We start from the raw sequence: 27,459 nt of genomic DNA, 5'->3' as shown, positions 1-27,459 counted from the left end.
ATCCCAGCACCACCCGAGCTCCTGCATGCCTGGACTTGTCTCCACATGCCCAGCTGCAGCACCTAGCCGGCCAAAAGTGTCTGTGGGGTGAAACACCACACACCCAGCCAGCCAAAAGTGTCTCTGGGGTGAAAGAGCCAAAAGTGTCTCTGGGGTGACCCCTGTGATGTCCTTATGTCCTCTGTGGTGTCCCCATGTCCTTTATGACGTCCCCATGTCCTTTATGATATCCCCATGTTCCCTACCATGTCCCCATGACCTCTGTGGTGTCCCCATGTCCCTTATGATGTCCCCATGACCCCTGTGGTGTCCACATGACCTCTATGATGTCCCCATGTCCTCTATGGTGTCCCCATGTCCCTTACCATATCCCCATGACCCCTCTGAAGTCCCCATATCCCCTCTCATGTCCCCATGTCCTCTCTGATGTCCCCACTGCCCCCCACATGTCCCCCCTTCAAGGACACCAAAGCCAATTGCTGAGAAATTACTTTTTTAACCAAAAACCCAAAAAACCATGAGGGGACAAAAAACAACAGGAGTAGAGCAGTGATACCCCAGCACTGGGTGCCACCGGCGGGTTGATGATACCCCAGGGTGGTGGCACTCCAGGGTGGTGGCATCTCGGGGACTCAGCTGGGACAGCCGAAGAACGTCATGGACTCGGAGAACTCGACAAAGTCCTGGCAGCGTTGCTGGAGCAACGCGTCCTGGCATGCAGCCTCCGAGGGCCACTCCTCCAGCCAGGTGTCCTTCCCGATCAGGTATCTGTACCTGGGGACACAGGGGACAGCTGGGGACACGGGGAGAGACAGGGGGACATGGGGACAGTGGGGACAGTGGGGATATAGGGGTGGCCTCCGAGGGCCACTCCTCCAGCCAGGTGTCCTTCCTGATCAGGTACCTGTACCTGGGGACACGGGATCAGCTGGGGATGTGGGGACAGACAGGAGGACATGGGGACAGTGGGGACAATGGGGATAATGGGGACATGGGAGAAATGGGGATTTATGGGTAATGGAGATATAGAGACAATGGGTACAATAGGGACAATGGGGACAGTGGAGATAATGGGGGCAATGGGGACACATGGGGATATAGGGGGCAATGGGGAGACAGGAGACAGCTGGGGACATGGGGACAGCCAGGGGGACATGGGGATATATGGGGATATAGGGGACAATTGAGACAATGGGGATATAGAGACAGTGGAGACAATGGGGACATGGGGACAGTGGGGACATAGGGGACAGTGGGGACAGTGGGGATATAGAGGTGGTCTCCGAGGGCCACTCCTCCAGCCAGGTGTCCTTCCTGATCAGGTACTTGTACCTGGGGACACAGGGGACAGCTGGGGACATGGGACAGCTGGGGACACGGGGACAGCTGGGGACACAGGGACAGCCAGGGGGACATGGGGACAGCTGTAGGGATAGACATGGGGACAGTGGGAACAGTGGGGACAATGAGGACAGTGGGTAGAATGGGGACAGTGGGGACAATGGGGCAATAGGGACATCCGGAATTCAGGGGACAATGGGGACAATAGGGAAAATGGGGATTTAGAGGCAATAGGGCCAATGGGGCCAGTATGGCCAATGGGGACCCAGGGGACCCAGGGGACAGTGGGGAACATATCCTACTGTCTGCCGCTGGCCCAGAGGTCGCTGGCCTGTCCCCAGACCAGGTAGTCCTCTCCTCTCTGCAGCCTCAGGGTCTCCCTGCACTGCTGGTGGCTCACAAAGGTCCTGTTGCTGCCGGCCGGGTCCTCGTCTGTGCCTGTCACAGTGTTACCATGTCACCGTGTCACCTTGGCACCGTGTCACCATGGTACCATGGCACCATGGCACCGTGTCACCATGGCATTGTGTCACCGTGGCCTTGGCCACTCTATGGTGGCCTTGTGTCCCCCTGAGGTGACCATGTCACCTTGTTGAGGTGACCTTGTCCTCCTTCCATGTGCACCCATGACGGCTATGTCCCCCCATGATGGCCTTGTCCCCCCTGTGGTGGCCTTGTCCCCCCCGAGGTGGCCGTACCCATCTTGATGACCGACAGGACCTCCATGATGTAATTGTCGTAGGTTGGGGTCTCCTCCTGTGCCACCACCCTCACCTTGTACACTGCCAGGGGACACATTGGGGACAATGGGGACAGTCACCCCTGCCAGGGTGGCCCTTCTGTGTCCCCTGTTCCCACCGTATCCCTCCCTGCCCCCACCAAGTCCCCAATGTCCCTAACGCCACCTGCCATGACCCCATATCACCCCATGTCCCCATTGTCCCCAATGGCCTCAATGTCTCCAATGCCCCAACGTCCCCATTGTCCCCAAGGTCCCCAATGTTCCCGTTGCCCCCCAATATCCACATTGTCCCCAACATCTCTGATGTCCCCAATGCTCCCAATGTCCCCGATGTCCCTGATGTCCCCAATTCCTCCAATTCCCCAATGTCTCCAATTCCCCAGTGTCCCAGATGTTGCCATTGTCCCCAATGTCCCCAATGTCCCAAATGCCCTCAATGTCCCCGATGCCCCCAATGTCCCCAGTGTCCCCATTTCCCACCGAAGTCCACCCCAGGCTCGCAGGCGCGCTCGATGCGTTGGTTGACAGTGATGTCCCCAGGCTCCTCCTGATGCTTGAAGCAGCTCTCTGTGGGGACATTGTGGGGACATCACGAGGACATCATGGGGACATCATGGGGATATCGCAGGGACATTGTGGGGACATCACGGGGACATCATGGAGACATCATGAGGGTATCACAGGGACATCATGGGAACATCATGGGGACATCACGGGAACATCACTGGGACATCACAGGGACACAGCCATGACAAGGTCAACCCTGGCAGGGACATGTCCCCATCAGAGTCATGACATATGACATCTCATCAATGATGTGTCCCAGCCAGGGTCATGATGTGTCCCACCACAGCAGAAACGTGTCCCCATCATGGCCGTGATGTGTCCCATCATGGCCAGGGTATATCCCCACCATGGTGACATGTGACATCTCATTATTGATGTGTCCCACCATGACCATGACATGTCCTTACCATGCCCATGACATGTCCCACCATGTCCATGTCACATCAACGTGTCCCACCATGACATGTCCCCATCATGGTGACATGTGACATCTCATCATTAATGTGTCCCACCATGACCATGACATGTCCTTACCATGCCCATGACGTGTCCCCATCAGGGCCATGAAGTGTCCCATCACATCAATGTGTCCCACCATGACCAGGACATGTCTCCACCATGGCCATAACACGTTCCCATCATGGTGACATGTGATATCTCATCATTGATGTGTCCCACCATGTGCATGATGTGTCCCACCCTGGCCATAAAGTGTCTCATCACATCAACATGTCCCACCATGGCCAGGACATGTCCCCATCATGGTCATGACATGTCCCACCCTGTCCCTATGTCCCTGTGTCCACGTGTCCCCGTGTCACCTTCAGCGCAGCGACAAACGTCCCCCTGGCAGATCTTGTTCAGTTTCCCTCCCTCCTTGTCCGGGTGGTAGAACCGGGTGCAGCGATCGTCTGCAGGGACACGGGGACATCAGGGGACAGCTGGGGACAGCTGGGGACAACAGGGGATGTAGAGACAGCTGGGGATGTTAGGGGACACGGGAACATCAGGGGACAGTGGGGGACAGCAGGGACAGCAGGGGACAGCAGGGGACAGTGGGGACAGCAGGAGAGACAGCAGGGGACATCAGCCAGGGAGACACAAGGAGATCGGGACACAGGTGACAGAGGTAACCCAGGTGACCTGGGTGGCACTAGGGACAGGGACAGGGACAGGGATGGGGTGAGGACGGGGAGGGGACAGGGCACAGAGGAGTGGGACAGGGGACAGGGGTCAGGGACAGGGACAAGGATGGAGACAGGGACAAGGATAGGGGACAGGGATGGGGACAGAGGGGACAGTGACAGTGACAGTGACAGGGAGGGGACAGTGACAGTGACAGTGAGAGAAGTGACAGAGGGGACAGTGACAGTGACAGGGACAATGACAGAGGGGACAATGACAATGACAGTGACAATGACAGTGACACACTGATGCTGTAGTAGCTGTAGACAGTGACACAGTGACAATGACAATGACAGTGACAGTGACACAGTGACAGTGACAATGACAATGACAGTGACACAGTGACACAGTGACACAGTGACACAGTGACACAGTGACAGTGACAATGACAATGACACAGTGAGAGTGAGAGTGAGAGTGACAGTGACAATGACAATGACAATGACAATGACACACCAATGCTGTAGTAGCTGTAGACGCTGACAACTGCCGGCTGGATCAGCCCCACCTGGAACCTCTGGTGGGCCTTGAAGGCGAAACACTCCTGGGCCCTGTGTGACACCTGGGGACAGCACGGGGACAGAGACAGGGACAAGGGACAGGGGACAGCAGGGGGACAGGGACAGGGACAGGGGACAGCAGGGGGACAGGGACAGGGACAAGGGACAGGGATCAGCACGGGGACAGCACAAGGACAGCACAGGGACAGGGGACAGCACGGGAACAGGGACAGGGATGAGCACAGGGAACAGCACAGAGACAGCACGGGAACAGGGACATGGGACAGCATGAGGACAAGGACAACATGGGGACAGGGACAGCACGGGAACAGGGACAGCATGGGGGGACAGGGGACAGGGATGGGGACAGGGAACAGGGACAGGGGACATGGGGGTGGCACTCAGGCTGTGAGTCACCTCCACAACACACTCGGTCCTGTCCCCTGCCATGTCCCCATGCTGTCCCCACCCATCCCTGTCCTTGTCACCACCTTGAGACTGTTGCTGTCACCATCCTTGTCCCCAGCTGTGTCCCTGTCACAGCCCTGTCCCCTTCCTGTCCCTGCCCATGTCCCCAACTCCATCCTGATCCCTGTCCCCATTCCTGTCCTCTCACATTCCTGTCCCATCTTGTCCCCGTGTCCCTCCTGTCCCCAGTGTCCCCTGTGTCCCCACCTTCATCATCACGACTGTCACCCTCCTGTCCCTGCTCATGTCCCCAATCCACCTTGGTCCCTGTCCCATCCTGTCCCCACCTCTGTCCCACCTTCTCCCTGTCCCTGTCCCTGTCCCCGTACCATCCTGCCTTTGTCCCATCTTGTCTCTGTCATCACCCCAGTCCTGTCCCCACCCCTGTGGCCCCAGTGTCCCCAGTGTCCCCACCTTGTCCAGGTAAATGACGACATTGCTCCGCTCTTTGTCCTGGTCCAGCTCAAACTTGGAGATGTACCTGTCCACACCCTCGGACAGCTGGGGACAGCGGGGACACAGTGACATTGGGGACATTGGGGACAGAGTGACACTGATGACAGCGGAGACAGAGTGACACTGAGGGCAGTGGGGACAGTGTGACACCAGGAACAATGGGGACAGAGTGACATCAGGGACAGAGTGACATCGGGCATGGAGGACAACGGGGACAGCGTGACACTTGGGACAGTGTGACATTGAGTGTCCCCATGTCGTGTGTCGTCGTCTCCCCCCCCCCCCCCCACCCCAGTGCCCCAATGTCCCCTGCTGTCCCCTGCTGTCCCCATGTCCCCCTGTTGTCCCCATGTCCCCGCAGTGTCCCCATGTCCCCCTGGTGTCCCCACAGTGTTCTCATGTCCCCACACTGACCCTCCTGAGGTCCTGCACATCCGGTGTGAATCCCGTGAGCATGGACACGTCCAGGATGGACATGGTGGCATCCACGGTGTCCAGGTACCTGTGGGGACACAGATGAGGCCACCCCGCCTGTCCCCACACCTGCAGTGTCCCCAGCGTCCCCTCCCTGATGTCCCCAACACCCCCATGGGACAAGGTGAGTGCTTTTTGTCCCCAGTGTCCCCCATCCTTGTCCCTAGTGTCCCCAATGTCCCCAGTGTCCCTTCATCCCCCTCCCCATCCTGTCCTCACTGTCCCCAATGTCCCCATCCTTTCCCTGATATTCCTGCCCCCAATGTCCCCTCTATCTCCCCAATGTTCCCATGTTGTACTCAATATCTCCCTCCTCTCTCTGGTGTCCCTGTCCCCAACACCCCCTTTCTGTCTCTGTTGTCCCCAGTGTCTCCAATGTCCCCAATGTCCCCAGTGTCCCCAATGTCCCCATCCTTTCCCTGCTGTCCCTGTCCCCAATGTCCCCATTTTCCTCCCTGTCCCTAATATCCCCATTTTACTCCTTGTCACCAATGTCCCCAATGTCCCCATTTTCCTCCTTGTTCCCAATGTCCCTCCCGCTCCTTCTCCCTGTCTCTGATGTCCCCAGTGTCCCCACTGTCCCCAATGTCCCTGCTGTCCCCATCCTTTCCCCAGTGTCCCTGTCCCCAACACCTCCTCTCTGTCTCAGTTATCCCCAGTGTCCCAAATGTCCCCAGTGTGCCCAATGTCCCCTGTGTCCCTCCATCCCATTCCCCATCCTGTCCCCAATGTCCCCAACGTTCCCATCCTTTCCCTGCTGTTCCTGTCCCCAGTGTCCCCATTTTCCTGGATGTCTCCACTGTTCCCCTGTCCCTGATGTCCCCAATGTCCCCATTTTCTTCCTTGTCCCCAATGTCCCTCCCTCCCCTTCTCCCTGTCCCCACTGTCCCCAATGTCCCTGCTGTCCCCACCCTGACCCCAATGTCTCCATTTTCCTCCCTGTCCCCTATGTTATGTCCCTTCTTCCCCTTCTCCTCTGTGACCCCACTGTCTCCAATGTCCCCAGTGTCCCCAACATCCCCAATGTCCCCACCTGGTGCAGATGTTGATCTTGACTGTCCTGATGATGTCCTCCTCTTCCCTGCCTGGGTGGGGACACAGAGGTGACATTGAAGGTGACACGAGGTACTCACAGAGGGAACATGGGGAGGGGATGGTGGTGAAATTGCGAGGACAGGGAGGGGACAGTTGGGGACCCACCCTTGTTGACCTCCTGCACATCCACAGTCAGGTTGAACTTGTCACACTTGTCCTCCCTCTCAGGGACCTTGGCGTGGTACACAGTCACCACTGTCATTGTCCCCTTGCCCATGCCCTCCACCTTGACCATGAAGTCCTCGTTGTGCTTTGTCTGAGGGGACAGTGGGGACACTGGGGACACCGGGGACATTGGGGACGTGGTACATGGTCACCACTGTCATTGTCCCCTTGCCCACACCCTCCGCCCTTGGTCTGAGGGGACATTGGGAAGGGACAGAGGATGTCCCCAGGAGGGACAGGGGACATGGGGAAGGGACAGGGGATGCCCCCAGGAGGGACAGGGGACATTGGGAGGGGACAGGTGACATGGGGAAGGGGACAGGGGACATTGGGAAGGAACAATTCATGTCCCCAGGAGGGACAGGGGATATTGGGAAGCTACAGGTGACATTGGGAAGGGGACAGGGGACGTTAGGAAGGGACAGGAGATGTCCCCAGGAGGGACAAGCAGAGGTGCAGGGGCGTGTGGGGACATGGACAGGACAGGCAGGACACAGAAGGGGTGGCAGCGCTGCAGAGATAGAAGGGACAGGGACATTGAAGGACACGGAGGGGACGCGGAGATCAGGAGGACAGAGAGGTGACAAGGACATTGCAGGTCACAGCAGGGGAGGGGACAAGGCCAGCCTGGGGCATTCTAAGCCTGGAGAGGATACAGAGGTGACAGGAGGGAACATGGAAGGGACAAGGACAATGGTGGCCATAGTCATGGGATGGGATTATCCCATGAGGAGACCCAGAGATGACAGTGTCAGGTGACAATGCCAGGGACAGGTGACAGGGACAGGTGACAGGTGCCAGTGACAAGGACAGATGACAAGGACAGGTACCTCGGCGGAGCGCGCCACCAGCGCGTTGCGGTTCTCGATGCGGTATTTGACGGGGCTGGCGCGGCGCGGCAGCAGCACCGACACATCCAGCTCCAGCTGCTCCTGGGCCTGCGCAGCCACCTGGTACTGGGCCAGTGCTTGGAACACGAGGATGGTGGCCTGAGGGGACACTGGTGTCACTAGGGCTTGGGGACACTGGGTGGAGATCCCACAAGGGCTCCGGGGTGGCCTGAGGGGACACTGGGGTAACCAGGATTTGGGGACCCTGATGGAGAACCCACAAGTTCTCCTGTGTGGCCTGAGGGGACATCAGGGTCACCATGGCTTGGGGACACTGGTGGAGAACCCACAAGATCTTCTGAGTAACCTTGAGGGGACACCCGTGTCACCAGAGCTTGGAGACATCACCTGGAGCACGCCCAAACTCTTCTGAGTGACCTTTGGCTCCTGTGCCACCCTAGATGTCCCCAAAATGACAACGCCAATCCCTGTCAACCCCAGCGCCACCAGGTGTCCCAGGGATGTCCCCGCGCATGGCCGGGGCTGTCCCATGTCCCACCTGGGTGGAGCCGTAGGTCTCTCCATAGTAGTTCTGCTGGGCCAGCCACCGGACCACTGGCCCAGCCAGCTCGGACTTCTTCATCTGCACCAGGGCCAGCAGTGCATAGGACGTGCCCTCGATGTTGTAGGTGCGGGCGTTGCGCTCCTCCCAGCTGGCCCCACCTGTGGGGACATCAGAGACACCTTCAGCCACCAGGGACCCCCATGGCCACCTCAGCCCGGCCACAAATTACAGCCCCGGGTGAGGCATTATCTCAGGAGGGTCCTAAACCACTTCTGGAGAACCTCAGGAGGACCCAAACCTACCTCCTCTGATCCCAGTTTCATCCCTTTTAACCCCAAGGTGAGGTTGGAGACCCTCAGGAGAACCCAAAACCAGATTTGGAGAGCCTTGTGAGAACCCAGAACCGCCTCCTCTTACCCCAGTTTCATCCCTTTTAACCCCAAGGTGAGGTGTCACCTTCGAAAACCTTAGGAGAACACAAAACCAACTTTGGAGAACCTTGTGACGACCCAAAACCACCTCTCCTGACGCTAAATTCCAACCCTTTCCACACCAAGGGGAGATGTCACCTTTGATGAACCTCATGATGATCCCAAACCATCTCCTTTCAGCTCAAATTGCATCTCCCAGGTGAAACTACCTCCCCTCACCCCAATTTCCACCCCAAGTTTGGTGTCATCTTTGGAGAACCTCCTGAAGACACAAAACCAGTTTTCCTGATGCCAATTTTGACCCCTTTGGATAACCTCATGAGAACCCAAACCCACCTCCTTTCATCCCAATTTGACCCCTCTCGAAATATCACCTTTGGAGAACCTCCTGAAGACCTAAACCCACCTCCTTTCACCTCGCTTTGACCTCTCTTGGGGTGTCTCCTTTGGAGAACATCCAAACCCACCTCCTTTCACCTCTATTTTGACCATTCTTGAGGCATTACCTTTGAAGAACCTCCTGAAGACCCAAACCCACCTCCTTTCACCCCAACTTTGACCCCTCTTGAGGCATCACCTTTGGAGAACCTCATGAGAACCCAAACCCACCTCCTTTCACCTCAATTTTGACCAATTTCCACCCCAGGTTTGGTGTCATCTTTGGAGAACCTCCTGAAGATCCAAAACCAATTTTCCTGGTGCCAATTTTGACCTGCTAAGGCATCACCTTTGAAGAACCTCCTGAAGACCCAAACCCACCTCCTTTCACCCCGGTTTTACCCCTCTTGAGATGCCACCTTTGGAGAACCTCATGAGAACCCAAATTCACCTCCTTTCACCCCAATTTTGACCCCGTTGAGATGTCACCTTTGGAGAACCTCATGAGGATCCTCTCACTCTTGAGCTTCCCGGCCAGGGCCAGCGCGTAGGACGCCAGGGCCACTGTGTAGGGCCGGGCCAGCCCCTCGTAGTGCCGCGCCAGGAACCCGGTGGCCTTGTTGATGCTGTCATCTAAGCTCTGGGAACCAAGGATGGAGAATTTGGCATCTCAGGTGGCTTTCATAATGGTCTGGAACCTCAGGAATGTCACCTGTGGGGTCACTCACATTGATGTGGTCCTTGCAGATGCCCCGTGCCTCCTCCAGGGCGATGAGGACGAAGGCGGTGAGGGACACCTCGGGCTCAGCACCTTGGTAGCCTCCCTGTGGGATGAAAAAGAGGGAAAAAATCTCAGGATCAGGGTTTTCCAAACATTTGGTGGTCCACCAGCAGCTCATTCCAAAGATCTGTCCTTGACCGATCTGAGAGACAGCCAAGGGACATTCAAATGTCACCCGAGGGACATCCAAACAGTATCTGACCTTCATGTGAGGAACACCCAAGGGATACTCAAGGGACATTCAAAGAATATTTGACCTTCATCTGACCTTTAGGTGAGGAACACCCAAGGCACAATCAAGGGACATCCAATGGACACTCAAATGTCACACAAGGGACACCCAAAGAATATCTGACCTTCACCTGACCTTTTTATGAGGAACATCCAAGGGACACTCAAGGGACACTCAAGGGACACCCAAGTGACACCAAATGGGCATCCAGACTTTACCCAAGGGACACCCAAGGAACACCCAAGGAATGTTTGACCTTCCCCTCACCTTCATCCCAGGAAGGTCCAAGGAACACCCAAAAACCATCTAAGGAACACTTGACCTCCAGGCAAGGAACACCCAAAACCCACCCAAACTTCAACCAAGGAACACTCAAAGAATTCCTGAGGTTCACCTGACATACACCCAAGGAACATCCAAGGAACATCCAAAGTTCACCAGACCTTCACCCAAAACCCGCACAAAACCTCCCATCCTCCACCCGAGATGCCCCAAGCTTCGGCCACCAGCACTGACATGGTTGAGGTGTCCCCTTACCATCATCCCCTTATGGATGACAGGCGCGTCCTCCTGAAAGACCCCGTCTGGCTTCTGCTTGTTGAGGATGAGCCACTTGATGGGGCCGCAGATCTCACCGTGCTCGATGTCTGTCAGCTTCCTGGCCATGGCGAACACCTTCACCACGTAGGCGGTCAACCTGGAGATGGGGACATCTGAGGGTCACACCTGTCCCTGTCACCTGGGCTGGGTGGTGGTGGCGGCAGCAGGTCCCTCACCAGGTGCTGGAGGGGCGATCGAGGAAGGCGGCGTAGGAACTGTCGGGCTTGCGGAAGGCCAACTGCTGGGTGTAACCTGTGAGGAGATGGCTGTTGGTCAACGTGAGGGGTGGCCTGGGTGGGCTTCAGGCCACCAATGTCTTCCAAACGTTGGTCAACATGAGGGGTGGCCTCAGGCCACCGATGTTCTCCAACCACTGGTCAATGCAAGGGGTGGCAGTCGGTGGCTCCAGGCCACCAATGTCCTCCAACTGTTGGTCAACATGAGGGGTGGCCTCAGGCCATCAATGTTCTCCAACCGTTGGTCAACATGAGGGGTGGCTTGGGTGGGCTTCAGGCCACCAATGTCCTCCAACCACTGGCCAACACAAAGAGCACCCACCCAAGCTGAGGAACCCTCAGGACACCAACGCGCTCTGGAGCTCCTCCCAGTGCACCAGTAACTCTGGAAACCCCAAACTGGCATCACCCAACCCAGGTCACCTCCAGAGGAGCAACCTTCTGTACCACCTCAGATGACAGGAACCTTCTGTGACCCGAGAGCAGACACCAAGGGACATTCCTACCCCTTTTGAGGACATTTCCACCATTTTTGAGGCTGTTCACACCATTTTGGGGACCCTCCCACCACTTTTGGTGCTGTTCCCACCATTTTGGATCCGTTCCACCCTTCTGAGGATATTCCCACCATTTTGAGGACATTCCCACTATTTTAAGGACATTCTCACCACTTTCGGTGCCATTCCCACCCTTCTGAGGATATTCCCACCACTTTTGAGGCCATTTCCACCATTTTGAGGGCATTTCACCATTTTGAGGCCATTCCCACCACATTTGAGGACAGTCTCATCCCTAGCAGTTCCCACTATTTTGAGGACATTCCCACTATTTTGAGGACATTCCACCATTTTGAGGAGGTTTCCACCATTTTGAGGACATTCCCACCATTTTGGTGACATTCCCACCATTTTAAGGACATTCCCACCACTTTCGGTGCCATTCCCGCTATTCTGAGGACATTCTCGCTACTTTTGGTGCTGTTCCCTCCACTTTGGGGACACTCCCACCACTTTTGGGGCTGTTCCCACCATTTTGGTGCCGTTCCCACCATTTTAAGGCAATCCCTCCATTCTGGGGCCGTTCCCACCTTTCTTGATCAGCTCAATGGCGCCAGCCCGGCGATCAATGCCGAAGGTCTCCCACTGCATGGTGTTGTCCAGGTAGTGGACAGCGATGACCGTGGGCGTCATGAAGATCATGTTCTGCTCCCCACAGCCCTTTGGTGTCACAATCAGGTGCTGCAGCTTGGCCCCATCAATGGCCTTCTCCACAATGATGGACACGGGGTTGCCTGGGCCAGGAGAGGATGTGTCACGCTCAAGATGTCCCACCCCTCAACCAGGTTGTCCCCATGTGTCATCTCCACGGTGCTCACCCTGGATGCTGACTTTGGTCTCTGACTCGGTGTTGGGGACAATGTCCGAGAGGTCGGCGGCCTTCACCTGCTCCTCCTGAACCCCGTCTGTGGGGTGGAGTGGATGTGGTGACCCCAAATCCTCTCCTGAGGTGGCCCAGCCCCACCCTACATCAGGGTGTCACTTGTCCCTTGAGATGTCCCAGTTCCATGGTGGGATGTCCCTTGTCCTCCAAGTTGTCCCAGACCTGAGCTTGGAGGTACCTCCTTGACCCCTCCAGATGTCCTAGACCCACAGTGGAACCTCCCTGGTCTCCAAAAGATGCCCCAAACCCACATGGGACCTTCCTGGTCCCCAAAGATGTCCCAAAGCCACCATGGGACCACCATGGTCCCCAAAGATGTCCCAAAGCCACTGTGGGACCTCCCTGGTCCCCAAAGATGTCCCAAAGCCACCGTGAGACCTCCTTGATCCCCAGAATGCCCCAAAGCCACCATGGGACCTCCCCAGAGATGTCACTCACTGACTCCCTTGTCCTGCGGGTCCAGCTCCACGATCTTCACTGTCTTCTCCAGCCGCCTCCCCTCGGGCTGTCCAGGGCACAGTCCGGCAGTGAGGGTGGGCTTGGGTCTGGGGTCCTCCCCGTCCCAACCCCTCTGGACCACTGGGAGAAGCCTCTCAGTATAAATCAGTACCCCCACTGACACATGGGGACCAGCCCAGGAGGCCACACCGGGTCACACAGGTCACTGAGATCCTGGAGACCCCAAGGTCACTCTTGTGTCTTGGTCAACTTCATTGTGTGGCCACCATGGTCAGCCTGAGCTTGGTGACCCTATTGAGATCATCAATGAAGATATTGATTGAAAATATCAAATCAATGACGGCATCAAGTCCCATGGTCATCCTGGCCTTGGTGACACCACCCAGATCATCAATGAAGATTTTGATTAGAAACATTAAATCCCATGGTCAGCCTGATCCCATCCAGGTGATTAATGAAGATATTGATTAAAAATTCCAAATCAATTATGCAATCAAACCAAATTGGCCACACACATTGACCCCTAGGTGCCACCACGGCTGACTGGACGTGCCACCATCCACCACCCCCCTCTGCTGTGATGGACCTGGCCCACCCATGGTGGTCACCCAACTACTGAAGGAGAACATCATGGATGCTGCCATGCTGGGATGCCACCATTGATGCCACCATGCTGGGAACATCTCAAGAATGCAGATGCCACCACCACCACCACGGCCACTGGTGGCCACTCACCACCACTCGGAGCTTCTTCTTGACCCCGTCACCCACAAATCGGTCACGGACGGATGCCTTGACCTCGATGTCCAGCTGGCCGAGCTTGAGGGGGACGATGACAAAGGGCACGGCGCGCGAGGACTGTGCCTTCATCCGCAGCACCTGCTGGAAGCGCCGCTTGGCCGTGGAGGGGCTGCACAGGTCGGGGTTGTGGACCAGCTCCACACGCACCTGGACGTTGACAAAGGAGGTCACCCCTGAGGTCTGGAGAGGGTGATGTTTGGTGTCCCCAGAAAGATGTCCCCAACTGACCGTGATGTCATGCAGCCAGTAGTTGTAGAGGATGGCGCGGATCTCCACCTGCTCGTTCCTCACCACTGAGTAGGGCAGGCGGAGGTCGATGAAGAACTGCTTCATCACTGTGATCTCGTAGGGGGTGGCCACGCACAGACCTGGGGTTGGGGACACGTGAGGGTTTGGGGTTGAGGACTCCTCGTGTCCCCAAGGCAGCCCCAAGGTTTTCAGAGATCCCTGGAAGTCCAGGGAGTCCTCAAAAGGTTTGGGAGATCCATCAAGACCCACAGAGCCCTCACAAGATTTAGGAGATCCATCAAGATCCACAGAGTCCTCCCAAGGTTTAGGAGATCCCTTGAATCCCAAAGTTTAGGAGATCTCTCAAGTTCCATGGAGATCCCTCAAATCCTAAGGATGGCCACCAGACTTTGAGGCATCTCCCCTCAGATTTTGGAGATCCCTCAAATCCTGGTGAAACCCCCAAGCTTAGAGGACCCTTCAGGTCTCAGGGACCCCCCCACAAGGTTTGGGGATGTTCTGCTGGCCCCAGGAACTCTCTTGTCCTCCATGACCCCGTACCTTTGGTGGGGGAGAGGCTGACGGCCAGGACCTCCCAGGTGGTGATGGAGTCCTGCAGGAACACGGGCACTGTCTTGCCCGAGACCCTGGAGAGGACAGGAGTGACCAAGGGGGTCATGGCCCACCCCAGGCCAGGCTCAGGGGGTGTCACCATGGGATTTTCCTGGTCCCTAGAGAAGTCCCAGCCCCACAGTGGAACTTTCCTGGTCTCCAAAGATGTCCCAAACCCACAGCAGGACCTCCCTGTTCCCCAAAGATGTCCCAGCCCCACAGCTGGACTTTCCTTGTCGCCAAAGATGTCCCAAACCCTCAGTGGAACATTCCTGGTTTCAAAGATGTCCCAAACCCACAGTGGGACCTTCCTGGTCCCCAAAGATGTCCCAAACCCACAGCTGGACTTTTCTTGTCCCCAGAGATGTCCCAAACTCACAGTGGGACCTCCCTGGTCCCCAGAGATGTCCCCGCCCCACAGACCCCCAGGCAGGACCAGGAGCTTGGAGATGACCCCTGAGTGGACCAAGAACCCCTGAGGCTGGACTGGGAGTTTAGCAGTGACCTTTGTCTGGCTTTGGGGTGACCATAACTGGTCTCCAGAGATGTCCAAGCTGGATGGGGACAGGATGACTGTGCCCAGGCTGGGCTGTGGAGTGGGAGAGTGGTGGGACAGGAGGTCCAAGCTCACCCCAGCTCGTTGGGTGGCTCCGTCAGCTGCTCCACCTGCCACAGCCAGCTCTCGGGGAAGAGGGTCCGTGAGACGATTTCATCGTCCTCCAAGAAGGGATCCTCGTCCTCATGGCCTGGGGGTGGTGGCATTGGACCTCTTGAACATGGCCTCAGGGCTGAGACCCCTGAGTGGAGCCAGTATCACCCCAACACCACCCCAGTGCCACCCAGTACCACCCCAGTGCCACCCTTTGTCTTGCCTAAGGTCACCCAACTGCCACCCAAGCATTGCCTGATGGGTTGTCCAAGGATCGCATAAGGAATGCCTGAGGGCCACTTGACTTTCATCCAAGGGATGCCCCAAACCCACCCAAGACCCTCCCAACCTTCACCCAAGTTCCACCTGAGGAGCACCCAAGGAATGTCTGAGGTTCACCTGACCTTCCACCAGGGAAAGTCCAAGGAACACCCAAAGAACATCCAAAGAACACCCAAGGAACACCCAAGGAACATCAAAGGAACACCCAAGGAACACCCAAGGAACACCCAAGGTTCATCTGACCTTCCACCAGGGAAAGTCCAAGGAACACCCAAAGAATATCCAAGGAACACCCAAGGAACACCCAAGGAACACCCAAGGAACATCCAAGGAACACCCAAGTTTTGCCTGATCTTCACCAAGGAATACCCAAGGAACACCCAAAGAACATCTATGGTTCGCCTGACCTTCACCAAAGAACACCCAAGATTCACCTTACCTTCACCAAAGAACATCCAACCTTCACCCAAGCTCTGCTCAAGCTCACCTTCACCTGAGATCCACCAAGGAACACCCAAAACCTACCTAAGACACTCCACCAAAGCTCCACCCGAGATTCCTCCAACCTCCCTGACCTTCTCCCACCCTCCGTGACCCAACACTTGCTTCTGGCCAGGCCGGTGCTGGGTGAGAGGTTCTGCTGGTCCCTCTTGGCCTTGATGTATCTGCAGCAGTCGAGGAAGGCGCGGACGCAGGACTCGCCCTCCAGGATGTACTCGCTCCTCTGCTCGCAGCCGTGTCCCATCGGGTTGTCCTTCATCCCGTCCTCACAGCACCTCCTCTCCAGCTTGTCCAAGTACTCGGCCACTGGTGGACACCAGGACAGGGCTGGGACAGGCCCTAGTGGCTCTTGGGAATGGGGACCTCAGGGGTGTGGGGCATTCTGATGGCTCTGGAATGGGGACCTTGGGGTGCGGGACATTCTGGTGGCTCTTTGGGACATGGGACACTGGTTGCCCTCAGGGACATGGGACACTGATGTTGACTGGGATATGGGACACTCCGGTGGCCTTCAGGGACATGGAACACTGGTGGCCCTCAGGGATGTGGGACACTGGTGGCTCTAAGGGACGTGGGGCACTCTGGTGGCCCTCAGGGACATGGGACACTGGTGGCTCTCAGGGACATGGGACACTGGTATTGACTGGGACATGGGACACTTTGGTGGCCTTCAGGGACATGGGACACTCTGGTGGCCCTCAGGGACATAGGACGCTCTGGTGGCCCTCAGGGACATGGGACGCTCCTCTGGTGGCATTTAGGACATGGGACACTGGTGTGCCTCAGGGTCTGGGACACTTTGGCAGCCTCAGGGACAAGGGACACAGTGGTGACCCCTGGGGACAAGGGACACGCCAGTGCCACCTACCCTTGGTGCCCTTGTACTCGGCGAGTGCCAGCGAGCGCCGCTTGCGTTTGGCAGGCTGGGGACACAGGACCTCTGGGGACAGAGGGGACACTGGTCAGGACCTCAAGGTGTCCCAGGTGTCACATCCCAAAGTTTAGGGTCACCTCCACCATCCCTGAGATGTCACCTCTCCCATCCTCAAGGGGTCATCTTTCCCATTCTCAAGGTGTCACCTCCCCGGTCCCTGAGGTGCCGCATCCTTGAAGCGTCACTTCCACCATCCCCAAGGTGCCACCTCCTCCACCATCCCTGTCACCTCCCCCATTCCCAAGGTGCCACCTCCACCATCCCTGAGAGGTCACCTGCTCCATCCCCAAGGTGCCACCTCTGTAAGATACCACCTCCATGAGGTGTCACCCCCTGTCCCCAAGATGCCACCACAGTTGTCCCCACCTGACCGCTGGGGCGTGGTGACCTTGACGCTGGTGGTCAGGCTCAGGCCAGCGTCCGCGAAGACACCGATGTTGTCCCGGCCACTGCCCACCGTGCAGCCGATGTCACTTTTCTCCACCGTGTCCCAAACCTGTGCCCACAGGGGACGGCTGTGATGGCCACTGCCACCACCCAGAGGTGACAGGACAGCTGTGACAGCCAGTGCCACCACCCAGAGGTGACAGGACAGCTGTGATGGCCACCACCACCACCCAGAGGTGACAGGACAGCTGTGATGGCTACTGCCACCATCCAAGGACAATGGGGATGGGGACAGGGACAGCAGTGATGGCCACTGCCACCACCCACAGGTGACAGGACAGCTGTGACAGCCACTGCCATCACCCAGGGATGATGGGGACAGCTGTGATGGCCAGTGCCACCACCCAGAGGTGACAGGACAGCCATGATGGCCACTGCCACCACCCAGGGATGATGGGGGCTGTTGTGATGGCCACCATCCAGGGACAGCAGGGACAAGGACAACCATGACAGCCACCACCCAAGGATGCTGGGGATGGCCATGGCCATCCCTTGGGGACATCGAGGACAGTGCCACCCACCTTGGTCTGGGTGAACTTGTTCTTGTTGAGGACGTAGACCGCCTTGTCCACGGCCACCAGCCCCACGTGGGCCTTGTGGTCGCCCTCGATGCGCAGCCTCATCCCTGTCCCCGGCTCTTGGACACGGTTGTCACCTTCCGTTGCCCCTTTCACCATCAGCTGCCACAGACACAGGAGGTGACGTCCCCAAGATGTCCCCAAAAGCCACTTTTGTTCTCCCCCACCACGGCAGACATCAAATTTGGACCTCCAGGAGCAGTTGGTGGCCATGGGCTGGGCCATCACTGGGCCACCAGGGCTACCAGGGCCACCTGGGTCACCCAGGAGATGTCCAAGCTCCTCATGGAGTGTCCAAAACCACAGAAGTGACTCCAAACTCCCACCAGGGACCACTCAGGTCCCTCAATGTCCCCTCAAGTTCTTCCAAAGGTTCCCAAGGATCTCGAGGTCCCCCAAACCCTTCCAAATGTTTCACAGATCCCTCAAGAACCCTCAAGGACCCCCAGGTCCCACAAGGTCCCCACCATCCCTTTCAAAAGCCCCCCAAACCCCTCAAGGGTCCCTCAAGACTCCCCCAAACACTTTCAAAGGTCCCCCAAGCCCTTCAGGTGCCCCCCAAGTCCCTCAAGGGCTCCCCAAGCTTATCCAAATGTCTTCCAGGTCCCTCAAGGCCACCCAAGTCCCTCAAGGACCTCTCAGGTCCCTCAAGGATCTCCCAACCCCCTCAAGGACCTCCCAAGTCCCTCAAGGGTGCCCCAAGCCCCTCAAAAGCCCTCTCAAGAACACTCAAGTCCCTCAAGGACCTTCCAAACCCCTCGAGGCCACCCAGGTACCTCAAGGATCTCCCAGGTCCTTCAAGGCCACCCAAGTCCCTCATGGATGTCCCAGGTCCTTCAAGGGCCCCCCAAGCACATCCAAGGCCTCCCAAACCCCTCATGGATCTCCCACCTCCCTCAAGGGCCACCCAAGCCCCTCAAGGACCTCCCAAACACCTCAAGAGCCCCACAAACCCCTCAAGGATATCCAAACCCGTCAAGGACCTCCAGAACCTCTCAAGGACTCCCCCAAACACCTCCAAGGCCTCCCAGACCCCTCAAGGGCCACCTCAAGGTCAGCTCCAGCCACCACCAAGGCCCATCCAATGCCTCCAAGACCCCCTTTGACACCCCTGGGACCACTAGGGGACACTCACGGAGCCCATGCAAGTGTCCTTGACGTCCACCCAGACGGAGTCGGCCACGATCTCGCCGGGCATGACGTAGTAGTAGGCCACAATGCGGAAGGACGGGATAAGCTCGGCCGTCACTGGCAGGGTCATGGTCACCAAGCTCTGCCCGGCCTCGTGCCGCTGCCGGCCGGCTCGGAGGATGCGTCCCTTGGTCATGATCTGCCAGGAACCCAAGCTTGGTGACCATCTGGACATCCTTCAATGTCCCCTCAAGTTCTTAAATGTTCCCAAGGATCTCAAGGTCTCCCAAACCCTTCCAAAGGTCCCCCAGATCCCTCAAGGGTCCCTCAAGGCCACCCAAACCTTTCCAAAGGTCCCCCAGATCGCTCAAGGGTCCCTCAAGAGTCCTCCAGACCCTTTCAAAGGTCCCCCAAGGCCTTCAGGTGCCCCCCAAGTCCCTCAAGGGCCCCCCAAGCTTATCTAAATATTCTCCAGGTCCCTGGACATCCAGGTGGTCAAGGTGGGGGCACCACTGATCAACCATGGTACCCACCAGGTAGGTGAAGAACGGGACGGAGTTGCGGACGTTGTTGTTGCTGGTCTTGAGGTGGAAGTTGACAGCCAGGTTGTCCCCGGGCTGGAGTTCGGTGGCGGACACCGCCAGGTGCAGGAAGTTGCCTGAGCCGGCCTGGCTGCGATAGGCCTGGGCCGTCATCTGCCGCGAGGCCTGGCGCTCTGGGGGCAGCCCTGCCTGCGCCGTCCGCACCTGGCACAGGGGACATGGTGGCACTCGGTCAGCGGGGAGGGACACAGGCCTGGCTGGGGGCAGTGTGGAGGGCTCGGCCACCAGAGAGGTTCTGTAAAGGTCTTGGCCACCATAGAGGTCTTGGCCATCATGGAGGGCTTGGCCACCATAGAGGTTCCATAGAGGTCTTGGCCATCATGGAGAGCTTGGCCATCATAGAGGTTCCATAGAGGTCTTGGCCACCATAAAGGTCTTGCCATCATGGAGGACTTGGTCACTATAGAGGGCTCAGCTACCATAAAGGTCTTGGCAACCATGGAGGTCTTGGCCACTATGGTGGTCTTGGCCATCATGGAGGGCTTGGCCACCATAGAGGTTCCATAGAGGTCTTGACCATTATGGAGGGATTGGCCACCATAAAGATCTCGGCCATCATGGAGGGCTTGGCCACCATTGAGGTTCCATAGAGGTCTTGGCCACCACAGAGGTCTTGGCCATCGTGGAGGTGTGTTGGTTATCATGGAGATTTTGGCCATCATAGAGGCCTTGGCCACCACAGAGATCTTGGCCATCATGGAGGGCTCAGCCACCATAGAGGTTCCATAGAGGTCTTGGCCATCATGGCAGTCTTGGCCACCATAAAGGTCTTGGCCAACATGGAAGGCTTGGCCACCATAGAGGTTCCATAGAGGTCTTGGCCACCATGGAAGGTCTTGGCCATCATGGAGAGCTTGGCCATCATGGAGGGCTCAGCCACCATAGAGGTTCCATAGAAGTCTTGGCTATCATGGAAGTGTAATGGTTATCATGGAGATTTTGGCCATCATGGTGGTCTTGGCCACCATAGAGGTCTTGGCCATCATGGAGGTGTGTTGCTCATCATGGAGGCCTTGGCCACCATGGAAGTCTTGCCCACCCTGGAGATTTTGCTCTCCATGGAGGTCTTGGCCACCACAAAGGGCTTGGCCACCTTGGAGATCCTGGCTACCATGAAGGTCTTGGTCACCACAGAGGTCCTGGCCATCATGGAGGTCTTGGCCACACAAAGGTCTTGTCTGTCATGGTCTCCCTGCCTCTCCCTGGTGCCCTGGTCCTTGGTGACCATCTCCACGCTCAAACTGACCATTTGCTACCTTGGATGATTTGGCCACTCCACCACCGTGGTCCCCCTGACCTTGGCCCTTGGCCACCCTCAATGTCTTGGCCACTTTGGTCTCCCTGGCTTTGGCCATCCCAGTTCCTAGTCACTGGTCATTCTGGCCACATGCCACCATGGACAACTGACCACTGTGGACACCTCCACCAGTCTCTTTGACACCTGGTCCTTGATGACTGTCATGTCTTGGTCAACTCAAGTGAGTTGGCCACCATGGTCAGCCTGACCTGGGCTATCCTTCTCCTTGGCCAGTGGAGGCCGGGATAGCTCCGGTCCTTGATCACTGTGGATATCTTGACCACCATCGTCACCTCAACCCCCCGGTCCTTGGTCACTCTGGACATCTTGACCACCACAGTCCAGTGGATGGATGGTCCACTGACCATCATGGATGTTCAGTCCTTCTGTCCTGGATGATCCTGTGACCATCATGGATGTCCAGTCCTGCTGTCCTGACCTTTGCTCATGACCACCATGGGTCACTTCAGCCACCTCAACCCCCCTGTCCTTGGTCACTCCGGCCATTTCAGCCACCTCAAGCCCTGGTCACCTCCCCAGCCCTGGGCCACCCCGGTGAGGTGACAGTGGTGTCCCCACTCACGGTGATGGGGACGCTGTCCTTGGTGGCTGGCATGTTGAGGACCAGCCTGGCCGTGCCATCACCCCGGGTGGACACCTGGTCCTGGAAGCCATTGGCCTGGACGGTGACATGTGGTGCCGGGGACCCATCGGGATTGGTGACATAAACCTGGAGGGGACACCGGGGGGTGGTGACATAAACCTGGAGGGGACACTGGGGGACGTGGGGACATTATGGGAGGACATGGAGTGGGACACTGGGAATGGGTGGTGGCACTAGGAATGGGTGGTCGCACTGGGAAGGGGACACGGGGAAGGGGTGGTGGCACTGGAAAGGGAAACTGGGAAGGCGTGGTGGCACTTGGGAGGGGACTCTGATACTGGGAAGGGGTGGTGGCACCGGGAAGGGGTGGTGGCACTGCAAAGGGACACTGGCACCAGGAAGTGCCACCCCAGTGACACGGGGACAACTCACGGTCCCCAGCCCCCCCCCCAGGTGACACAGGAACATCACTCAGGGACCAACTCCTCCTCCACCCCCAGTTGTGCCCTGTCCCCACCCCAGGATACCCTGTGGGTCCCGTGCCACCACCCTGGGCCACCGCTTTCTCCAAGATGTCACCAACCATGAGGTCAAAGGGCATCCCTGGCTTGAAGTACTTGGGGGTACGGATGAAGTGGATGCTGTAGGGGGACGTCACGATCTTGATGTCACCAAGCTGGGCCTCCACCATGTCACTGCCTGTGGGGACACCGTGGTGGCCGTGTCACCTCTGGTCCCTGTCCCCACCTCAGGTGCTCCCCATCCTCGCTGTCCCTGTCTCTTCTATGTCTCCCTGCCACCACTCTGGACGTCCTCCATGTCACTGCCTGTGGGGACACCATGGTGGCCATGTCACCTGGGGTCCCTGTCCCCCACCCCAGGTGTCCCCCCATCTCCTCATCCTACCCTGTCTCCTGCATCCTCTCCATCTGTTTCAGAGTCCCCTTGTGTCCCCCCATGTCCCCTTGTATGCCCCCGTGTTCCCTGCTGTTCCTGGCCCCCTGTGTCCCCCCGTGTCCCCCAATGTCCCCCATGTCCCCCCCTGTCCCCACACAGACCTGACTCGGTGATGACGGTGACAGTGACATAGAGGGAGTGTCCCACCAGCTCCTGGGGGTTAGGGAAGCGCTCGCGCAGGTGAGCCATGGACAGCAGGGCGTCAGCATCACCGTCCTGCACCTGGGGACACATTGGGGACACATTGGGGACATAGGGACAGGGTTAGGGACAGCAGGGTGTCAGCATCACCGTCCTGCACCCGGGGACACACTGGGGACACACTGGGGACACATTGGGGACAAACTGGGGACATGGGGTCAGGGTTAGGGACAGCAGGGGGACAGCAGAGGGACCGCAGAGGGATAGCAGGGCATTGGCGTCACCAGCCTGGACCTGGGGACATATTGGGGACATGGGGACATGGTTGGGGACAGGGGTAGGACAGGGTTGGGGACAGGGACAGTGCCAGGCTCACCGGGTCAAGGTTGGGGACAGTGCCAGGGTTGGGGACAGTGTTGGGGACAGGGACAGTGCCAGGCTTACCGGGATGCGCCGCAGGGACTGGGGGATGCTCTTCCTCTCGTTGTCCACCATGACCCCGAAGAGGACAAAGGCCATCCCCTCCACGCGCTTCCCGTACAGGTACCTGGGGACAGCCACCGTGCCATCGTGTCACTGTACCATCCTGTCACCTTGTCACTGTGCCACCGTGTCACCATGTCATCATGTCCCCTGCACATCCCTATTACAGCCATTCCTGTCCCCACAGGTACCCTGCCACCACCATTGTCCCCCTGTGTCACCCTGTGTCCCCCTCCACCATGTCCCCATGCCATCCCCAGGGCCATCAGCCAAGCCCAGCTGTCCCCTGTCTGCCACACAGCTGTGACCCCAGAGGGACACTTTTGTCCCCAAAAAGGGACATTTTGGTGTCACCTGGCCAGGATGGACACCCTGAAATCCTCCTGGCTGTCGATGTACAGGAACTTCTTCTCAGGAATCAGGGACACCTCGAAGCTCGGCAGCACTGTGGGGTGACAGTGGTGACATTGGTGACATCAGTGACATCAGTGACACTGCCACCCCTTGGTGACAGCCCCCGATGTTCTCAAGCCCACCCCTCACCCCTTTACCCACCGTATTCCTTGACCTCGAATTGCGCGCTGAAATCCTGCTCCGGAGAATCCTCGAATTTGGCCGAAATCGTCCACATGCCCAAGCTGGGGGAGGTGACGGGGAGGTGACAGGGAGGTGACAACCCAGGAGTTGTCCCCAGGCCACCACGGGGGATGATGACACCCACCTGACAACCTCGGGCAGGTTGTGGGTGAGGGACAGGATCCCGTTTTTGGTCGGAGATGACACAAGGACTTGTTTGATGATGATGTTGTCGGGTGTCTGAGGGGACACGTGGGTGGCACCGTGTCACCCGTGTGTCACCCACCCATGTCACCCACCTGTGTCACCCCAGGACACTCACCTTGACCTCCACAATGACCGTCTTGGCCACCGGCTGCATGAGGTGGCTCACAGTGAAGAGGCGGCAGAGCACTGGGAGGGGACACAGGGTACACGTGAGGGGACACAGGGGCCAAGGTGAGGGGACACAGGGGACAAGGTGAGGGGACAACGTGAGAAAACACTTGGGGACAGCCAGCACTGGCAGGAGACACAGGGGACTTGGAGGGGACACAAGGGACAAGGTGAGAGGGGACAAAGTGAGAGGGGACAAGGACAGGGTGAGAGGACACAAGGGAACAAGGGGAGGGGACATGTGGGGACATCCAGCACTGAGAGGGGACAGAGGGGACAAGGTGAGCAGGGACAGGGCAGGGACACTGGGTCCCAATGGGGACATCACAGGGAGGTCCCAAATGGGTGACACTGACACCCCAAGGTGCCACCATCGCCCTGAGGTGTCACAGAAGGGTGACACAGCACCCCCAGGTGCCACCAAGTCCCCAAGATGCCATGAAGAGAGGACCCAGCACCCCGAGGTGTCCCCAGTGCTCCAAGGTGTCACCGGGAGGCGCCACCATCACCCTGAGGTGTTCCCAACCCCCCACGGTGTCCCCAGCCCTCAAAGTGTCCCCACAGCTGTGATGTCCCCACAGTGTCCCCATCCCCTCGGTGTCCCCACAGTGTCGCCATCCCCACAGTGTCCCCAGGTGTCCTTGGGTGTCCCCAGGTGTCCTCACTCATTCATTGGTGGCCCAGGCAGTGTCCCCAGCCCTCTGAGGTGTCCCCACACCTGTGATGAACCCACAGTGTCCCCATCCCCGCAGTGTCCCCAGCTGTCCCTGCAGTGTCCCCAGCTGTCCCCCGGTTTCCCCAGGGTTGCTCACCGGTGCTGCTGGGGGTGTCCCCCTGCCTGTGATGTCCCCACAGTGTCCCCATTCCCTCGCTGTCCCCATCCCCTCCAATGTCCCCAGCTCTCCCTGTGGTGTCCCCAGCTCTCCCCAGCTGTCCCTGCAGTGTCCCCAGGGTGTCCCACCGGTGCTGCCCGGGGTGTAGATGGGTTTGTCGGTCTGCACGAAGATGTGGCCGCTCTGCAGGGCCACCAGCAGCACCTTCTCCAGTGTCACCGTGGCCACCTGCGCTGTCACCGCCACAAACTGCTTCCCTGGCACCTGCGGCAGCGCCTTGGCTGGCACCTGGGGACAGTGCGGACATTGGGTACATTGGAGACATCCATGGGGACAGGGGACATCCAGAGGGGCAGGGGACATTGAGGACATTAGGGACGGGGGACATTGGGGACATTGGGGACAGGGGACATCGGGGACAGTGGGGACAGTGGGGAGAGGGGACACTGGGGACATTTGGGATATCCAGTGGGACAGGGACATTGGGGACATTGAGAACATCCATGAGGACAGGGGACACTGGGGACATTGGGGACACTGGAGACATTGGGGACATTGAGGATGCTGGGGACATTGGGGACACTGGAGACATTGGGGACATCCAGAAAGACAGGGACATTGGGGACATCCACGGGGACTGGAGATACTGGGGACACTGGAGACATTGTGGACACTGGGGACATTGGGGACAGGGTGACATTGGGGACACTGGGGACATCCACAGGGACATCTGTGGGACAGGAGACATTGGGGACATTGGGGACAGGGGACATTGGGGACAGGGGACATTGGGGACACTGGGGACATTGGGGACAGGGGGCACTGGGGACACTGGGGCATCCACAGGGACACTGGGGACATCTGTGGGGACACCAGGAGTGACCACCCCTCTGTCCCCAGCAGTGATCACTGCACCTCCTGGCAATTCCCCACCCCCGCTCAGGGGTCAGTTCCCGTTTCCCGTCCCAGGCAGTGACCATGGGGACAGTGACCTGTGCTGATCAATGCGGGGGGGAGTGGCACTTACCAGGAGTGACAGCAACTAGAGGGGGTGACACTGTCCGGGGGAAGGTGACAGTGACCAGGGGGGTGGTGGCAGTGACCAGAGGGGTTGACACCGTACCTTGATGGTGGCAGTGACTGGGGGGTGGTGACAGTGATCAAAGGGAGGTGACAGTGACCAGGGTGACAAGGTGACTCCGTACCTTGATGGTGGCCATGGCCATCATGCCCTGCTCCGGGCTCAGGGCCACATTGGTCCGGAACAGGACCTGGCGCTTCTGGGGGAAGTCCTGGACCAGCAGCAGGGCCTGGGTGGCTGTGGTCACCCCAGGGGCCTCCAGGAGCACCTGCTCGTCCGTCTCCAGCCGCAGCATGGCCGGGGTCACCATGGTCACCCTGGGGACAGCAATGACTGGGGTCACCATGGTCATGCTGGGGACAGCAATGGGCTGGCACAGGGCTCTGGGGGGGCACAGGGCACAGAAACCCCAAAATCTATCCCAAAAACACCTTGGGGACCTCAGAGCACCCAGAAACCCCTAAATCTGTCCCCCAAAACACCTTGGGAACCTCAGAAACCCCCAATCTGTCCTGAAATTACCTTAGGGACCCCATAAACCTTTGGTGACCTCAGAGCACCCAGAAACCCCAAAATCTGTCCCGATATCAACTTGGGGACCTCACAGCACCCAGAAACCCCAAAATCTGTCCCAAAATCACCTTGGGGAACTCAAGAGTACCCAGAAACCCCAAAATCTGTCCCCATAGCACCCATGGGTGGGGGGGTCCCAAAAAAGGGGATTCCATGGGGGTCCCATTGTTTGGAGGTCTCACGGACATGTGGGTGGGGGCCCGATAGGTGGGGAGGTCCCATGACTGGGGGGGGGGGGATCCCACGAATGAGAGGGGGGTCCCATGGTTTGGGGGGTCCCATGGATAGTGAGGTGGGGGTCCCAGGGGTGGGGGTGGGGGGGGTCCCATGGATGGGGTTGGGTGGGAGTCCCATGGTTGGGGCTGGGTTTGGGATGGAGGTCCCCAATATCTCACAGCTGAGCGCGGGCGGGGGTCCCAAGCAGCACCAGGAATCCGAGGAGGAGGAAGAGAAGAGGATGAGGAGGGGGAGGGGGCAGCGCCGGAGCCCCCATGGCTGCAGGGAGGGGACAGGGACAGCGACGGCGACAGCGACACGGGGGGAGTCCCTTTATGGGGGTGGCCCCGGCGGGGGTTAATGGGTAACCCGAGCCCCGCCTCCACCCATGGGGACGGGTCAGGATGGGGGTGGGGGTGGCGCTCCGGCCACCTTTGGTCGCCTGCGGCCACCTGGGTGAGGAGGGGGTGACACCGCCGGGACCCTGGTGACAAAGTGGGGGTGGCGCTGGTCGGGAGAGGGGTCCCGCAGCCTCGGGTGGGGGAGGGGCGGGGCGGTCGTTCATCATTTCGGGGAAGGAGCTGGCGCGGGGCCAGCGCGGGGCTTGCGACAT

General features: G+C 58.3%; 1 protein-coding gene across 1 annotated transcript; it reads right to left on the bottom strand.

The window, feature by feature from the left end:
- Positions 1–476: 476 nt before the first annotated feature.
- Positions 477–27,459, bottom strand: LOC131094997 (A.superbus venom factor 1-like). Its single transcript, XM_058042590.1, has 40 exons — positions 27,026–27,459; positions 26,182–26,374; positions 25,105–25,264; positions 24,091–24,161; positions 23,914–24,008; positions 23,748–23,830; positions 23,547–23,637; positions 23,154–23,256; positions 22,670–22,790; positions 22,195–22,310; positions 21,591–21,737; positions 19,642–19,854; positions 19,113–19,307; positions 17,921–18,079; positions 17,319–17,448; positions 16,887–16,958; positions 16,124–16,324; positions 15,218–15,383; positions 14,536–14,621; positions 13,975–14,114; positions 13,681–13,893; positions 12,925–12,991; positions 12,422–12,508; positions 12,134–12,337; positions 10,987–11,062; positions 10,748–10,907; positions 9,926–10,021; positions 9,687–9,837; positions 8,383–8,546; positions 7,824–7,982; positions 6,934–7,084; positions 6,767–6,818; positions 5,674–5,761; positions 5,218–5,304; positions 4,292–4,397; positions 3,472–3,561; positions 2,564–2,650; positions 2,040–2,123; positions 1,644–1,779; positions 477–774 (listed from the first exon to the last, which is right to left on the bottom strand). The coding sequence occupies exons 1-40, from the start codon at positions 27,457–27,459 to the stop codon at positions 633–635; spliced, it is 5,376 nt and encodes a 1,791-aa protein (XP_057898573.1). The 3' UTR covers positions 477–632.

This window comes from Melospiza georgiana, chromosome 32, assembly GCF_028018845.1.
Source record: "Melospiza georgiana isolate bMelGeo1 chromosome 32, bMelGeo1.pri, whole genome shotgun sequence".
Lineage (NCBI taxonomy): Eukaryota > Metazoa > Chordata > Aves > Passeriformes > Passerellidae > Melospiza > Melospiza georgiana.
Note: the sequence above shows the minus strand (reverse complement) of the source record. Positions and strands in the feature narration are given on the sequence as shown.

Bases quoted from the DNA above. Each gene is read 5' to 3' on its own strand.
- LOC131094997 (XM_058042590.1), bottom strand. From the start codon at position 27,459: ATGTCGCAAGCCCCGCGCTGGCCCCGCGCCAGCTCCTTCCCCGAAATG. The intron at 18,080-19,112 runs GTGAGTGTCCCC...TGTCTGTGGCAG, and splicing joins AGGACACTTGCATGGGCTCC to CTGATGGTGAAAGGGGCAAC. The intron at 7,983-8,382 runs GTGGGACATGGG...GTGTCCCCTCAG, and splicing joins AGACCTACGGCTCCACCCAG to GCCACCATCCTCGTGTTCCA.